The following is a 17,180-nucleotide window of genomic DNA, read 5'->3' as shown; positions in this document are numbered from 1 at the left end:
CGGGCAATTGTTGCCCACCTGGACCTCCCTGCCTGGTCCCGGGAGCACAGCCTCGGCCAGGTGCAGCAGGAATGTGGCTCATTGAACGCAGGATAAAAGAAAGTGAAACTAATTTGGGGGGATGTTACTAGGTGTGGCTCTGTTCAGAAACGCTGTGTGCTTTTGTTTTCTTTTTTTTTTCTTCAGGAAATGTTAATTTAATCCGCAGGGAGACAGGCAAATTTTCCTTTTCAAATGGATCTTCGGTGCTGGGGAGCTGCTGCACTGCTCCCTGTGGTATTAGTGGGCAAGAGTGAGCTGTGCCCAGTCATTAGCTGGGTTCCATTGAGATCATCATAATGCTCGGAGGTCAGCAGGATGAGGGGGGCGTAAACATAGGTGGTAGGAGGCCAAGTGACTGTCGTCTGATTTTTACACAGAAATAAGTCAGCCTGACATTTTGGTTAGTACGTTCTTGGGTAATACTGTCTACTATTAATATCTATTGTTTTTTGAGTGCTGGCTGCAGGCCTGCTGCTGAGCACTTCCGAGCATCATCTCTTTACTCACAGAAATCCCTGGAGGCAGCTTTCCTCCCCTGCTCACCTCCATTTCAGAGCAGGTGGAAAAGAGTACAGAGGCCTAATAGATGGCTGAGGTGGGATTTTGAGTTGACTCATTATTCTAGCACTTACCCTTTGTCTGAGGCTTACTTGGCTGGTGGAAGGCCTCTCTTTACTCCCAGTGCCTTGTCTTGCCTTGACTACCCTCAAATTCATCTCAGCTGTTGATGAGAGCAGCCAGAGGTGGATCTGAACTTGGGCATCTTCTCCAGGTTCTGCTGTGGGGCTTTGTTAGTAACAGAAGTTGTTGTTGACATTTGAATGCAAGTCAAGCCCAGATTCTTTGGGCTGGGTTTTTGGTTTGCTTTTTCTCTTTTTGTCCTTTGCTAGAAAAGGATCAGGGGTTATAGGGAAGTGACGGGCCTTGGCTTCCCTTTTCCTGCTTTTCAAGTGAGCCTCTTGCTGCATGAATGTGTTCAGAGCAACTGTGATTGCAGACGCTGGAAGGGGCAGACCTGGGTTTTCCCTTCACGATTCCAGTTCTAATCTCAAGACCTTGGAACAGGAGCATCTGAATCCCGGATGACCTGTGGGGAATTGGGCTTGGAAATCCATTATCAACCCAGATTAACCATTTTGCAGGTCTCCCCTTTTTCATTAAAAAGCCTCACAGCCCCTTTGGTAGATCACTCTTTTCCAAGGTGGCAGGATTTATTCTCCTTTTATTATATGCATGAAGAAAGGCACAGAAAGAGGACACAGTGCCGTTCTCAATAACCTGGCGGAAGTGGTGGCACTCAGATCTGTCCAAGTTCTGGATTCCCACGTGGGTGCCTGGGCCTCGTCTCTGTGGACCTGGACAGGCAGGGCAGCTCTGGTCCACTTCTCATCTCCATTTTTTTGGCTCCCTGTCCTTCTTTCATTTTATTGGCAAGACACCCCTCACCACCCCCCCCCCCCTTTTTTTTTTTTCTTAAAAACCTCTTCCAAGAAAGTCTGGCTTTTGCTCTAAGTTTACGACCATAAATTTTGAGATGGTACACGTCACCCTCTTAATCTAATTGAGCCAGCACATCATTGTGAAGACATCATTTTATTTGGGGGTATTAGTTGCTATGGTTATTTGCTGAGACTAACAGAGTCTGTGTTCTCTCCATTGGAGTTTTGGAAACTGTGATCTGAGAATGACAGAGGTGTGCCTCCCTGTAGGGATGGCCAGTGTATACCCTGGCCATTAAAATAATTTTTTAAAGGCACAGAAAAAAGAGTTGGGGTGGAATTTCAGAGCTGGAATTTTTTAAAGTTAGAAGGGATCTTAAAGATGACTGGTCATCCTTCTGGTTTTCAAATGAGTTCTTTAAGGCTAAGGTGTTAATTTACCTTCCTGAGGTTCATATGCGTTGTTCCCGGGTGAACAAGGATGCAGCCCATTTCTGACTTTTATCCTAGCATCTCTTTGTTTTGTGCAACAGTTGAAGTCCTTTCAAGGAATCCTTTCTTGCAGTATGTACTGAGGTCCTGGATATTCTAGGTGCTGGGCTGGAAGTTAGAAAGACACCGTGTTGTTTACTTTTAGGGTTTCTGGTGGAAATCCCCATCCTTGCCTCATAGAGTATGGAGCCTGGACCAGCAACGTCGGTATCACCTGGAAACATGTTCAAAATGCAGACTCCCAGGCCTACTGAATCACACTCAGCATTTTAACAAGATCACTCTGTCTTTGAGTGCACATTAAAGGCTGAGAAGCTCTCCTCTAAGATGGTAGGACATTGTAGAAGCAAAAGCTAATAAGTCTTGAGGCCCAAGCCAGGATCAGTTGCCCTCCCTCAGACCGTTCATCTGCTCTGTGTTGAGCATAATAGTAATGCAGTGGTGTTGAGCTTGAGGAAGCTCAGCGTTCTCTGCCTGAGTTCTAGCTCTGCACCATCTGGACCCTCTGGTCCTTGAGTTCTATTGTGACCTGCTCTGTAGTTGCTGCCTGAGCAACTGTTCTGGGCTGAGGCCCGAGAGTGATGGGGCATGCTCACACTGGCTCCTGCAGTGCAGTTCGTTCTGGGCACCTTCTCAGGAAGCCAGGCACTTCAGGCCCGTGCATCCTGTAAAGCCCACTTATCGTGGCTGTCCTGTTAGCGTTCTGATTCCGTTCTACCTGGTAATGGCCTCCTCCCCCACTCAGTGGACAAGAAGGATTTCAGGATACCACTCTTAGCCTCAGTGCATTTAAGAGGTACCTCTTGAGCTTAGTAAATTTTGCAGGAAGCCCTGCACACCACCTTGAGTTACTGTTCAGATAAAATACAGCATGCTCTAGTCCAGGGTTTTTTTCTTTCCTTTTGTCTGCAGCAGATAAAAAGAAATTTTAATTTGGTAAGTATGTTAGACTTTTCTGAGCATCTGAGGAAAACCTTTAAGGACTCCAATGTATTTTTAGTAGCCTGATCATTAGGAGGAGGTGACAGGTTTACTGCACTACCCACAGTGGAGTGTTCCTGTGAAACCTTTCCTAAGCTAAAATAGGATAAAATGAAGAAGCAGTTACTATTAACTTAGGTGGGAAAACTCTCGTGCATCCCCAAGGCCCCCACAATAACCTCTCTTAACACTTTTCTGATACTTCAGGACACATCTTGTTAATGGTGCACAAAATAAACCAAGATGAGGTGCAGAAGCTCCCAGACACAGTTCAAAGCTGTGGCCCCTCTAGTGCTCCGCGCGCACAGCTCACTGCAAAACAAACACTGAGTGCTATTTTCGCTTTCCATGGAGAAGCGAAAAAACTCTCTGGATTTCTTTTGGTTAGTGAAAGTAAGGACGGATGTCGATAGGTTGTTAAAGTGAAGTGGCATAACTCGAACTTTAGACAAACAGGGGATGCCTGTATTTGATGAATTAATGAGGCAAAAATTCCTTAATTCTTTAGCTAACTAAGATCCTCCTTTTGTTGATCCCCTTGTCTCTAACCTGTGCTCAGCCTGTGCTTGTGGGAAGGAAAGAACCAGCATCCAAAGGCAACCCTGTGCTCTGCTCTTCGAATGTTGTTTTTCCTTCATTTTAAAAAAAATTTTTTAATGTTTATTTTTGAGAGACAGAGACATGGCACGAGTGGGGGAGGGGCAGAGAGAGAGGGAGACACAGAATCTGAAGCAGGCTTCAGGCTCTGAGCTGTCAGCACAGAGCCTGATGCGGGGCTCGAACCCACGAGCTGTGAGATCATGACCTGAGCTGAAGTCGGATGCTCAGCCAACTGAGCCACCCAGGCGCCCCTTCCCTTCATTTTTAATTCCCACAGCAGCCCTGTCAGGTACTTGTTCCCCTCATAGTGACATCAACTGTCAGAAAGGTTGAGTAATTTATGCCATCATAGAGCTGGTAATAGGCACATCCAGGGTTTGAATCCATGTTTGTGGATTCCATGCACTTCATACTCTTGTGGATTGCCCTTGACTGTGTGTGTGTGTGTGTTTGTGTGTGTGTGTGTGTGTGTGTGTGTGTGAGAGAGAGAGAGAGAGAGAGAGAGAGAGAGAGACAGAGACAGAGACAGAGAGAGTGTGTGTGAGACATTTATATTTGAAGTCTATGGAAATACCCTTTCTTTTTTGCTCTTACACTTGATCAGTCCCTCTTAAAATGGGTTTCTTTGTTTAACCAAGCAAATCACCATTGTTTTCCTTGAGGGATTTTTCCTGTGCTGACCTGCTGTCTTGGAAGGTCTTGGGGCTTTATGTGAACATAATTGTTCTGAATCCAGTACCTCTGTGTCCTTGTTCTGCTTTGTGTCAGGGCTGAGGGATTCACATTTGAGGCTGGGCTCTTTGGGGCTTGACTTTTTATCCTAGGTCTAGTGCTGACTTAATCATTTAACATAGTGGTCCTTGATTAGCAGATGTTTATTAAGCGCCTGTTATGTGACATTAAACTGGTCTGAAATTTCTTTGTACAAGATCAAGTGGTAGTACTTAAACTCGATGCTCCTAGTAGCTCATGTAGCACTTCAGAAATACAAATGTGTTTGTATACATCGTTGTATATAATTACATGTATATGGTGATGATGCTACTGATGAGTCACAATCAGATCTCAACTTGGAGTTTTTGGTAGGGAGTAGAGTTCCTCTGAATCCCTCATTCTCTCCTTATCTTCTGACTGCCCAGTGGTCTGTGCACCCAATGTCATGGTTGAGAGTTGTCCTCTGTCACCTAGTCATTCCCTAAGGACAAAGCCCCTTGACTGTGGTTGTACACTCTTGGCAGTGAAGCAGGATGGGAAGTCAGAGCAGAGGTCCCAAAGCTGAGTTCTGAGCCAGCTCCTCAATGAAAGTTGTAACCAATGTTTGTTGACCTTGTCTCTCTTTATAAAAATATGGTTTCCATTTCTTGAGGGATGAAGTCTGAATTCCTTAGCTTGGCATTCCAGTCCTTCCATGTTTGGATTCCAATCTCTCTTCCTAGTCTTAGCTTCTGTCCATGAGGCTGAACTGCCTGCTGTGTCTCCCGGGGTCCTCTTTGCTTCCTGTTGCTACTTCTAGAATACCTTCCCACGCCTGCTTACCATGCCGTGTACCTCCTTTCATTTCTAAATAATACTGGACTCCTGAACTTTTAAGGCTCTCTTCAAAAGCTACTCCCTGTTCTTTTTTCCTGGGAGGACTCCTCCAATGGCCCCACCTGGAGTAATAGCCTGCTTGCACATCTGTAGCTGTTTTTTCCCCCTACTCTGACTGCTGTAGCATGTTCTCCCTTAATTTGCGAGTTCATGTACAGCCGTCCTTCTCCCACACCCCCGCTCCACAGCGGATATGTTCCAAGATCCCAGTGGATGTCTGAAACCACAGATAGTGCAGAAACCTATATAGACTGTTTTTATTTTCTGCACTTAAACTGCACATACATACTAATGATCAAGTTAGATTTATAAATTAGGCACAGTGAGATGTTTGCAACAATAATTAAAAGTACAACAGAGCAATTATAACAGTATACTGTAATAAAAGTTAAGTGAATGTGGTCTCTGTCTCAAAAACATTTTACCGTATTCACCCTTCTTGGGATGATGTGAAATGATAAAATGCCTACGTGATGAGATGAGGTGAATGAGGTAGGCACTGTGACGCAGTGTAGTGTTAGGCTCCTACTGACTGTGTGATGTTAAGTCAGAGGGAGAGTCATCTGTTCTAGACTGGGGTTGATTGCAGTGACTGAAAGCACAGGTACATCTGTTCACAGATGAGGTCCTTCTAACTTGCAGTCTCCTAAAGCGTATGGAATGTATATGTATCACTTTTAGAATTTGAGTACACTGATACCAGATTCTCAAATATTAGAGTCAGTTACACCTTGGAGTATTGTAGCTGAGAGTTTAGGAGTCAGAAGGACCAGGTTTCTCACACTACCACACGTTAGCTATGTGACCATGGCACATGATTTAATCTCTGAATCTGTTGCCCCATCTGCAAAATGGGACTCATAATTCCTACCTGTAGGATTATTGTAAGGATGAAATGAGTTAAAGTACTCAGTAGGTACATATAGTAAGTGCCCAGTAAGTGAAGGCATCATGTATTTACAGTTACTGTGATGGAGGTGAAGGCGAGGTTGGAGCGCCATATTAATCTAAAAAGGATGTTTCCATGTAAATGGAATTGGAAGTCTTGTCTAGGAAGTGGTGAAGCCCCTTTCCTTCTATTGAATTTCATTTTTATTTTATTTTACTTTATTTTGAGAGAGCAGCGTGTTCATGCATGCAAGGGGGTGGGAGTGGGGAATGTCCACAGGGAGAGGGAGAGAGAATCTTAAGCAGGGTCCACACCCAGCGCAGAGCCCAACTAGGGCTTGATCCCATGACTGTGAGATCATGACCTGAACCCAAATCAAGAGTTGGGTGCTCAATCGACTGAGCCACCCAAGTGCCCCAGAATTTCATTTTTAAAATAACTCCGAGAATTTCATTAGCCTTAGTGCTCTGATTGGAGAAACAAATTCTCCAGAGTCAGGGTTGGCTATGTCCTCACTTAGGTAACAGAATTTTAGGGAAATGGCCTCAGGAAAAGCACACAGATGTATCATCAGAATGCACATGATGTGACATGTGGTGGTTGATGTGGCTGGTGGGCATATCATCCTTTAGTGACGTGAGTGGTTTTCTGAGTCTGCTCCAACCAGATTGGAAAAATGGAAGAGACATACTGGTGGTGACTTGATTCTTCTAGCCCTTCCCCTCCATGTCTCAGGCTTGAATGGATAAGAAGAACGCAGGTCCTCTGCATGTTTTGGGACATTTCTTCCCCCGTGGAGGCCAGCGCTTCTCCCCGCATTGCTGATTGCGTGTCTACTGGACATTTCCCTTCTTGGGTGGGTGTCTTCATCAGCAGGGCATGGTCTGTGCCCAGCACTACTTGTCAGGCTTTGTCATTTCTCCTTGGGTTATTAACACCTCTTCTCTGATATTGTCCACCGCCACCTAGTGGCCACAGGTAAGACTGCATCACAGAAACTAGATGAATGTTGTTGAGTGTGTTTTGTTCTACTGTAAGATTTGAACACCATCTCTCTTTTTGCTCCTGAAGTGCAGGGTTTCAGGCTGTAGAATGGTACCTCACAAAGGAACATGGTTGGTTTTCTTATAGTTAAGCAATGGCACTAGGTTTAAAATGCCACATGCAGACTGGGAAATGCCTCTCCCCAGGCAGTTTCTGATTGGATGTGTTTTCCACTTGCTCAGGTATGGGGAAGGAGAGAAGGGTCTCCGGAACCCTTTCTTCATCTGTTTTAGCTCCAGGCTTGGGGAATGGCTGGGGCTGAAAGGGCACACATGGCTGTGGCCCACACCTGGCATGTTTGTAGCTCATTGTTCCTGGTCTCTTGGTTTAGAGAAGGTTTTGCTTCATGTCCTTGCTGGTGTTTCTGCAGCTCTGTGGGAATCTTCTTCAACAGAGAAGATGAGGGGAGGTGGTTCTATGTTAAGTAAGCATATTCCTATATATGCAAACTTCAGGCTGGCTTAACGAAGTTTGACGTTTATCCTATTATGTATCTAATCTTATTTTCACTTGCGAAGTATACAACTGAGAATTTCACCTTTGATGAGTTCAGGGAACTAGGGGAGTGTCCAACTTCCCCTCCCCCTTTGTTCTTCCTGTGACGCCTGCTTTCAGCCAGGTGATGTGCTAGGTTCTGAGGTTGTCCTGGTGAGCCTGAAGTGACAGGATCCTCACCCTGAAGGAATTTACTAGTTGGGGAGATACTAATCGGAGAGTCACCTGAACAATATAAAATTACTACGAAGAAACAGGTGCATAGGACTTAGGGTGAAGGTAGCGTGGGGTTTGGTCTGGTTACAGAAGTCAGGGCAGGCTTCTTGGAGGACTAAACTTTTCAGTTGAGGGCTGCAGGGATGAGTAGGGAGTTCCAGGAACTGGCAGAACCCAGAGAGGAAGTTGGGGGCCCAGGCCTTGCAAGGTTGGGAAGGATTTGCAAGATTTTGGGAAGGACTTTGGTCTTGGGTTTCAGAACTCTGGGAACCCATTGCAGGATTCACTATTGGAGCTGTCATGACTGGAGAGAGAACTGATTGGAGGGACAAAAGTGAGTGTGGGGGACCAGAGCAGAGCCATTTGTAGTTACCCAGGAAAATGGGGGCATTTGATGTAGACGTTTGTGAATGGTGACGGGGAGGAGTGTATCGAATAGACATGCTTAGGAGGTGAAACGGACACACTTGGGAAGGACACAGTGCTCCCAGGGATGACACGTGGGTGTGTGACTTTGACTTGTGTGGCAGGACAGATGGTGGTGCCCTTTGCCAAACTGGTGACACAGGAAGAGGCCCTTAGTTGGAGCGTAGGAGAGGAGAGAGAGTTTGATTTGGAGAATGGGAAGTTTACCTGAGAATGTGAGTTGTGGGCAAAGCTGCCATCCTGAGGACTTATGTCAAGCTGTCAACCCTCTTATTTGGGGAACTCATACCCACCTGTGGGTCCTCTCAATTGGGGATCTCACATGTTCCATCTGTAAGATACCTTCTGTTGCTGTGCCCGGCCAGATCACTCCAGCCTGTCTTAAGGGCCACCTTGTTCGGCCTTGTCTTAGGCACTTAATATGCATTTGCCAGGGAGCCACTCATGCATAGTTCTGGAATCATTCCAAATACAAGGCAATCAGGCATAGAGAGTAAGTGTAATTGGTTTTCAGAGAAGGGAGTGGTTAGGTAGGCCTGGGGACTTTTTTGTTTGCACTTTAAGCAGCCAAGAGGCCAGTCTTGTCACAAATACTTACCGTGGCAGTTGGACTTCATTAACGGTAATCCGTTTCCAAATCCTGGGAGATGTGATTGAGGAGCAAAAATTTTATGGGTACTATATACAGTTCTGGTAACTGGAGGTCAAAGAAAGGTGACAGATGCCCTGAAAGAAATATAATTCTACAATTACCTTGAGTCCTTTATTATGTGTGTGTACACATTATGTATTTGTGTGTGCGCCTGTATATTAAGTTTTACCCAAGGGGAAAATGGAAATGGCTTGACTTATGGTACTAATGGTAAAACTTGTGTAAATTAAGGTAGATCCTAACTTAAAAAATTATCAACCTTCTTTTACTGAAAAAAGAATTAGAGTTAGGTTAAATTGTCTTAAAACTGTGCAGGTTAGTAACTAGGGAGGCAGAGAGCATGGCTTCTCCAGGATGAGAAGGGCACTTCTCTCTGGTCCCCTAGTAAGCAGACATCTTTGGGAGCCATCTTTAAAGGCCCAGACTTCTAGCTGCTTCTGTGTCCCTTAGCTGCCTGGTCTCACTGAGGTGGAGGCAACTCAATTCTATAAGGCAAATACTTGTCCTCCCCAGCAGCTGCCAGTTACAACTTCTCTCTGCTCTGGCCAGCATTCTGCCTTTCTAGCAACAGATCTTTCTGCAGAGTAAATATTACTGACTTTTGCGCCTCGCTGTATCTTGGACTGAACATGGAACACTGGGATTCTATGAGCAGGGTGTCATGAAGCTTGGCATGCACTCAACATCAGTACCGGCCTCTCTTGCTTCTCTGCTCTTCTTACTGGAATGTGCACGTTAGATTCTTGTTGCCTCAGAGTGAAGTCTCCAGAAATAAATCTCTCTGCAGCTACATGTCAAAGGTGATTGTCTGCATAAGATGCCATCAGTCGTTCTGGGTTGTAGACAAGAAGCACTGTGTTTTAGGTGTTCTTTTTGGTGTCCTCTCTGTTGTCCCCAGTAACAGTAGGGGTTTTATCTAAACAGGGTGAGGCATCATGGTCTATCTGTGTGCTACAAAGATCTTAGCACGCACAAGCTTAGAGAGACCCAGATCCCCACCTTAGAGCTCTGTGCTGTTAGGTCACTCTTTTAACTTATCTGAGTTCTCAACATCAGGTAGTCAGGCTTCGCTTCCCTGGGTTCTGTCATTGCAGGATTTGCTTAGTAGGGAACTATAGCCCAGCCTTGCCTGGAACTGAAGCTTACGGCGTACAGAGTGCCTGTGCAGTGCGCCTCCCTGGGGCTCCTGATAAGCTGGTGCGTTAGGTGGGGCCGACAGCTTCTGTCAGGTAAGGGACTATGAAGTTAGGCCTAGCCCAGAGTTAGTTACCTGTCTAGGAAATAGTGGAGCTGAAATTTGAGCCCAGGAGCTAGGTAAGATTGGGGTGAGGGCAAGAGGCTGATCAGCCTACAACCAGGACCCCGAGTGAGAAAGCCTCAAGGGGAGATCCTCCAAAGAAAGCTTGAGTTGCTGTTGCAAAGACTAGGGAGTATGCTGAATAAACAAAACACCAGGTGTTTCCCTGCACTTTGACCGAAAGATTTGTCTCTTAGGCACAAATTCTTCAGGCCTAATGGTGACTTCCTTTTCAGATTCCAGTAATTGGGATTTTTTTAGTCTACCTAACTGTGCTCACTGGTCTGTAACCAGTATTGCCTCTGGAGCAGTACTCATTACCTAATTCTTCCATCAGCGAGAGACGTGTCCTTACCAGCTCTGTGGGTGTCCCACACAGCTTCTCAGGTTTGTGTCGTGGCAGGGTGTGCTGTGTGTCACTCAACAATGAAATAAGGTTACTTTCTGGTCAGAAGCTAACAGGCCCTGCTACAGCTTGGATGGGTCCTCCTGTGAAAAAGGCCCCACAAAGGCCCTGTTGTGCATTATTAGCTGCTCCTTGATCCTCATTGGTAGCTGCCCCTGACGGCACAGCTTCTCAGGTGAGTGTTGGGAGGTTTCCCAAGCCTGGCTTACATTTTGGCTTATTTCCACTTTGTTTAGATGCTTCTCCAGTTTGAATCTTTCTTGCCTCCTGGGGAGGCACAGAGGATTCTTAGGTGGATAGAGAAGCTATTCCGTTCTTACTCTTTGCGCAGGCCTTTCTTTGTGAATTCTGTTCTGGAGAACATTCTAATTACGGTGCGACTGAGCACAGCCATGTCCACGTTCTTGGCATGATACTCTTTGGCCTTCCTGGGGGGCTTTGTCTTCTGTTCTGAAAGATGATTCCGCCTTTTTCTCATCCTGCCTGCCTGTGGCCTCGTGTCTTTGTTCCCCACAGCGTTCTGACTTTCAGATGCATCTGTTTCTTTCCTGACTTGCCAGGGAGTGATTGGCGTTCTTAGGGATATCCTCAGCTTGGGTCTGCCAGGTTTAACAGATGCCCGATTCCTCTGCTGGCATCTCTGCACTTTTTGCCAAAGACCATTCCATTAAAGTGACTGGACCAGGGAGAGACTGGAGACTATTGGCTGTTGGCTCCTGTGTTCTCCTTCTCCACTTCAAGTGTTGTCTTCTTTTGGTGTAGAGCTGAGGGCCTTCCTTGCACAAGCCGCAGCTGTCTTGGGACTCGTGTCACCGGAGCCCATGGGAGGGCGGTCTCGCAGCAGGAGCTCCTGCTGTCCAGGTGGTCAAAGCCTGAGCCCCAGACCTGAGAAGAGACCGACTGCTCAGCCAGCCTCTTGTACTCACTTCTAGCGCTTAGAATATGCTCTGGGATTGGCGACTTGCACACCGGTGGTGGAGTTTATGTACTGCCCTCCACGTGCACACAGTATTCACGCACTGAGCAGGATGCACTGGCAGGTACACCAGGGAAAGCAGCAAAACCAAAAGATGGAGGAAAAAACAACCACCCATGACCCCTAACTTGAAGGAACAGGTCCAGGAACTAAACAAGACAAGGATGCTTTTATTCCATTAGGTGATGTTGGTCTGTGAAGCCAGAGCCGTCCCAGCCTCCTCCCGTATCTCATTAAAGCCAGTCCGTGTTGCCAGTTGTGCCTCATATTTCCCTCCTCTGGGAATTTGAACATAATACCATTTCCCCTTCAATAAGGGAAACATCTATGAGGGTCATTTGAATGATTAGCCTAATGTGCAGGAAGGCTGCCTGTGGAATTAAGTTAAGCGCATTTGGACTGAGCAGCTGTGTCTGTCAGGCCACTTAAAGGTAACTGGGTGCTTTTATACCCTTAACAGAAGCTGAGGGTTCAGGAGGGATCATTGGCTTTTGATACTGTCTTAAATGGAAGCTTATTTTTTAAATTTGACAAGGATTTCCAAGAGCTTTCTTTACAGAGAACATATGTGGGGTGTGTTTTTAACCCCAACTCAAAACATTGCCAGGGCTTTGTTCTTGTGGCAGCGGGGAATGTGGTGACCCAGGAAAATGGTTCAGGCGGAAATTGGTCAGGCTGGCCACTCTCCCCGTAGGGGAACTGCAAGGGTTGTGAGAACTCAGCATCACTTGTGCCTGGGTCACAATAAGGAGTCCAGAAGCTCCTGGGCGGCGGGGGCTGGGCCCACCTCGGCCTTCCTTCTAGCTCCCTACCTAATGTCGGGATGTGGGAGGTCCATGGCTGAGCTCACCCATGGGATGATGGATGCTAATGTCTGCTCTGACCCACACTGCCTCCTGACACCTCCTTAGGCAAGTGGATTCCCACCAGGACCAGTGTCCACGACAAGACTCAGTGTGTGGCTGGAGGAGTTAGAGCTGGAAGCAGAATGGTTAAAGCAGTGTTAACACAAGTATGAATTTGTCAAGCCAATCACAATTTCACGTTAGAAACAGCTGTTCAGCGTTTTGGAACTTAGATTCTTTTGTGTTTGAAATTGCCTCAGGAACAAATCGAGCTGCTGCATGAAGTAGAACGACTAAAAAGTGCAGCACATGAGAACATCAGTTTATGTCCATAATTCATATTTTCTCTCTTTCTTGCTAGATCTATCTTCAGCGAAGAGGAAATTTGCTGATTCCTTAAATGAATTTAAATTCCAGTGCATAGGAGATGCAGAAACAGATGATGAAATGTGTATAGGTAAGTCTGAACCGTGTGTGTAAGAAAGGTCACGGTTTACCATAACTGTCTGTGTCCTTGCTGAGCCTTTTTCCTGTGAGAGGAAGTGTCTAAGTGTCATGAATCAAGAAGCCCATACCAACAGTGGTGAGGACAGAGTGAAGTGAGGGTCGGAGGTCAAGGGGCCTGTTCATCCCAAGTGGCGAACTAGGCCCCTTGTGCAGGGGAAAAATCATGCATGGGTGCAGTGGAGTTGGCATCTCAGGCAGAGTGGTCAAGGTGTTGGCGAGATGTCTGTGGACGAGAGGAGATCTGTTCTGGGACCACCCTCCCCCATGCACCGCTCTGGCTGAGAAGAGGGCCGGGGTGTTGTGGGGCGTGGGGCAGGAGGGCAGGCCTGAGCTTGGGACTGATCTGTAGTTGCTGCCTACTCCTGGGCTGAGGGTGGTGGGGCTTGGTGACGCTGGCTCCCACAACACAGTTCCTTCTGGCCACCTTCTGTTGTTTCTGTTGAGGTGCCACGTGCTGTGGTGAGCAAAGCTAAACTCCTCTCTCTGCCCAGTTCTTAAAGGCCTGATCCTTCTGTTTTCATGGCACATGGACTGACCCACACCCTCCCATCCCGCCATCTCCTCTCCCATTCCTTAACCAGAGGCTGAGGGTGGGGTTACTGTTGATTACCATGCTGTGTGCAGATGATTTGCAATGTCAAGATGTCTGTCTTTGGCAGGGCCTAGTCACTGTACTTGACTCTTCTTACATTGGGCGTCTTGGTTAGTTCCATGGAGTGAGCAAGGATTGAGAGAGTTAAACTGAAGAAAGTTGTCAAATGCTTATTGAATCCCCTGTTGTCACGCAGAGTGCCACGATCTGGGCATGAGCAAAGGCAGTTGGGACGATAGATGAGAGCAGTGAAAATGCATCATTATAGTAACTGCTGAATACATGGGTACTTTTCCCAAGACTCCACCTTTGTCCTGAATATCCTCAGGGCTGTTGCACCTAGTGCCTGTTGCCTTTGGGAATAATTCTGGTGAAGGAGACTCTCTACGTCTGACCACCACGTTGCACACTGCATTGTATTAATAAGTGGCTTGAAGACTCAGGAGGAGGAATCCAGGGAGAAACCGGAGATGTGGCTTCCATTGTGAGCTACACTGGTGTAGTTCGGGTGCCAGAGGAAAGGTTGGTTTCTGACGCAGCCCCACAACCAAGGTTGAAGGGGTCACATCCTGGGCAGGAAATCCTTCAACTCCTAAGCGGAACTCTGCCCCTTCCAGCCGAGAGTCTGGGAGCCAGCCAGCATCTCATCAGTCCTGGGTAGTGTCAGGAACAGGCAGGTTTTTGAAGGAAATCCTTTCCTAGCTAGAGTGCCAGGTGAAATTAACCTGCGTCCAGGGGTCATCCTGGATGGTTAATGATGAAAAGATAAGGGGAGAGCCTTGGGAAGCAATTGACTTTAGGATTCTGCATGTGCCAAGGGATTTCATTCCATAACATACTAACTGTACCTGGAAAGGCTCCCAAAGGCCCATTTGTCTATGTCCCTCTCATGGCACTTTCTCTTTTCCAGCAAGGTCTTTGCAGGAGTTTGCCACTGTCCTCAGGAATCTTGAAGATGAACGGATACGGATGGTGAGTATGGCCAGGCTGCTCTTTGTCCCATACAGTGTGGTCATGTCAGCCTTTCACACATGTCAAGGGATTACTGTGGACAACTTAGGACCACGTTGTTGAACTCCCAAAGATTGACTATAAGGTGTACCTGTAAGGTATGACTTATGGGTGGATCTTTTGAATTATTTAACTTTGGAAGGCCTTCCATTCCCACGGGCAGGGTGGGAACGAAGGTGTCACACTCTGCCCCCCTCCACACCCCCCCATTCTCATCTTATTAAATGTATCTAAGAGCTCCTGAAGGGCAGGGGTCACTCCTTCACTTCTTATTCTGAAACACCTAACCCAGTGTCTGCCCTATAGTATGCACCGAGTAAATGGGCACTAACTAAATGATAGCAATCACAAGAAATTCTACAAAGGGGGCACTGTGCAAACTGAAGAATCAAATGCTGATCTCTAGGTTCTTAAGAGATACCTTCTGTATTCTAAATTATTCTGATGAGGTTTGGCATCAATAGATAACAGATAACACATCCGTGAAAAGTTCTTTTGCATTCTCTCTGTATCAGTAAGATCTCAAGAATGAAGCCTGAACCGAAATCCCCCTGCTGGCCTCATGGCAGTTGGTCCCTAGGGGGACTTGTCCCTAAGCGGTGGTGCTCCAGAGGCCCAGGGAAGAGTCTGTCAGCAAACTTTTTCCCTCTCTTCCCATGCTAAAACTGATCATTTGAGACTAAGTGTGTTTTCATCTGCTTAGACTGCCAGAACAAAATATAGGCTGGGTGGTTTTTACAGCAAATATTCATTTCTCATAGTTGTGGAGACTGGGTAGTCAAAGATCAAGGAACCAACTGATTTGGTTCCTGGTGAGGACCTTTTCCCTGGCTGGCCCTTGGCCACCTTCTTGCCATATCCTTAAATACAAGAGAGTGGCTCTTACATCTTTTCTTACAAGGCCACTAATCCCATTGTGAGGACTCCACTTTTATGACCTAATTACTTCCAAAGGCTCAATTTCCAGATACTGTCATCCTGGGAGTTTTAAATGATAAACTGCGGCATATCATATTTTTACGACTTTATTCAAAGAAAAATTGGTTCAAACGGGGCAGCACCAAACTGGATATGTTTAGGGACCCTCCACTGGCAGGAAGTATAAGGGAAAGACTTTTATAGCGAACAAATGGAAGTAGCAAGTTAATTATTTGATTGGCCATAGCTTCAGCTTTTGTCTTACTTGGGAATGCCTAATTGGTCTCCCACTTCTTAGCCTTGAGAGATTTATGCCCTTGGGGTTTGGTTTGCTTATGTAGGCTGTTATAACATTAGAGCCACCTACTCTAATGGCCTCTTTGTTTATCTTTGTTTAATTAATTTCACAGAGGTCAGGGCTTCGCCATATAAATTTTGAGGAGATGTTATTCAGTTCATAGCCTTGACCAAGACGTGTATGCACGCATTTTTAATTTTAACCTGCATGATGACTCTGTGAAGTGGTATCTATATCATCCCATTGTCTAGATGAAGATACTGAGGTTTCGAATGGTTAATTAACATGCCCAAGGTCACGTAGTTAAAAAGTGTCACAGTTTGGATTCAAACGCACATTTGTGTTATACTGAAGAATGTGGGAATTTCTTTGAAACTCCCCACAGAGCGGAAGTTCTCACCTTCTGCCCTGGACAGAGAGACATTGTTGACTTTGATGGCCCATTTTTGGGTGCTTGCATCAGAATCAGGAGGCTGGTAGCTGCAGCAAGGTTGGTGGTGGGTGGAGGCAGGGGAAAGCTTGTGTGTTTGTACACGTGCTACTGCCTGAGAAAGGGAAGCGATTCTTTTGAGTCTGATTCTTGGCCGAGTCAGTATTTGTGGGTGGGGGGTGTGGTGAGCAGATCTCGATGAATACCCTGCAGATTGCCATGGCCCGTGGTAAGGGAACAATGACTGGATTATACTCTTCAGCTTGCCTCTGCAATTTTATTATTAATGTCTGTGAACTGAGTTTTCTGCCATGTGCATCCGAGTATCTGGCCATCTCAAGCCCCTTCCCTATCTCCTTATCCTGGGACAGCCTCATCAATTCAGCTCAACTTCCCAAAGCCGCACCTCTCTGCAAAGACTTCTCTGACTCTCTGGGATATTTGGCCATCCTTTGTATTTTCGTAGTATCTGGTTCATGTATCTGATTCTCCACTGTGTCTGATAATCACTGCATGTGTCTGTCCCATAGTAAATGTGAGTTCTTGAAGAGCATAGAGTGGGCTTCTGTGTCATCAGTATCAGTGCAGTGCTTAGACCGGAGTGGAAATAACACAGTCATAGAATCTTAGACCCAGAAAAACCTTATTTCTCACTATCTGTAGTCTTTCGTTGGCCAGATGGGAACACTGAGGTCTTGTGAAGTCTGATAGCAAGCAGTAGAAGGAATGGGGCAAGGTCTTGGGCGTCCTGTTTCCCAGGTGTAGTTCGTGCTTTCGTGTGTGTGTGTGGGGGGGGGGGGCGGGGGGGAGGGGGGTGCTTCTCCTTAAGGCTAGATTCTCAGCTGTGGATGCCCATTGGAACAACTCGGGGAGTTTAAAACGTACTGATGCCTGGGACAGAGTACAGAGATTCTGATTTCATTGGTTTGAGATACAGCCTGGACGTTGGGATTTTTGTTGTTGTTAAGTTTACTTTTTCTTGAAAAAATATAACTTACTGTCAAGTGTATGCTAACTTGTGCTCTTGGCTCAAG

The 17,180-nt window shown here is 46.4% G+C and overlaps 1 protein-coding gene across 1 annotated transcript in view; it reads left to right on the top strand.

Moving 5' to 3' along the window:
• The window catches only part of ARHGAP26 (Rho GTPase activating protein 26), a 422,696-nt gene that overhangs the window by 90,005 nt on the left and 315,511 nt on the right, over nucleotides 1-17,180 (top strand). Inside the window, 2 exon segments of the mRNA XM_019424560.2 lie at nucleotides 12,752-12,847; nucleotides 14,400-14,461. Of these exon segments, the coding sequence (XP_019280105.2) occupies nucleotides 12,752-12,847; nucleotides 14,400-14,461 (158 nt within the window).

Source organism: Panthera pardus, unplaced genomic scaffold, assembly GCF_024362965.1.
Source record: "Panthera pardus isolate Hobbes unplaced genomic scaffold, ASM2436296v1 HiC_scaffold_2, whole genome shotgun sequence".
NCBI classification, from domain to species: Eukaryota; Metazoa; Chordata; class Mammalia; order Carnivora; family Felidae; genus Panthera; species Panthera pardus.
Note: the sequence above shows the minus strand (reverse complement) of the source record. Positions and strands in the feature narration are given on the sequence as shown.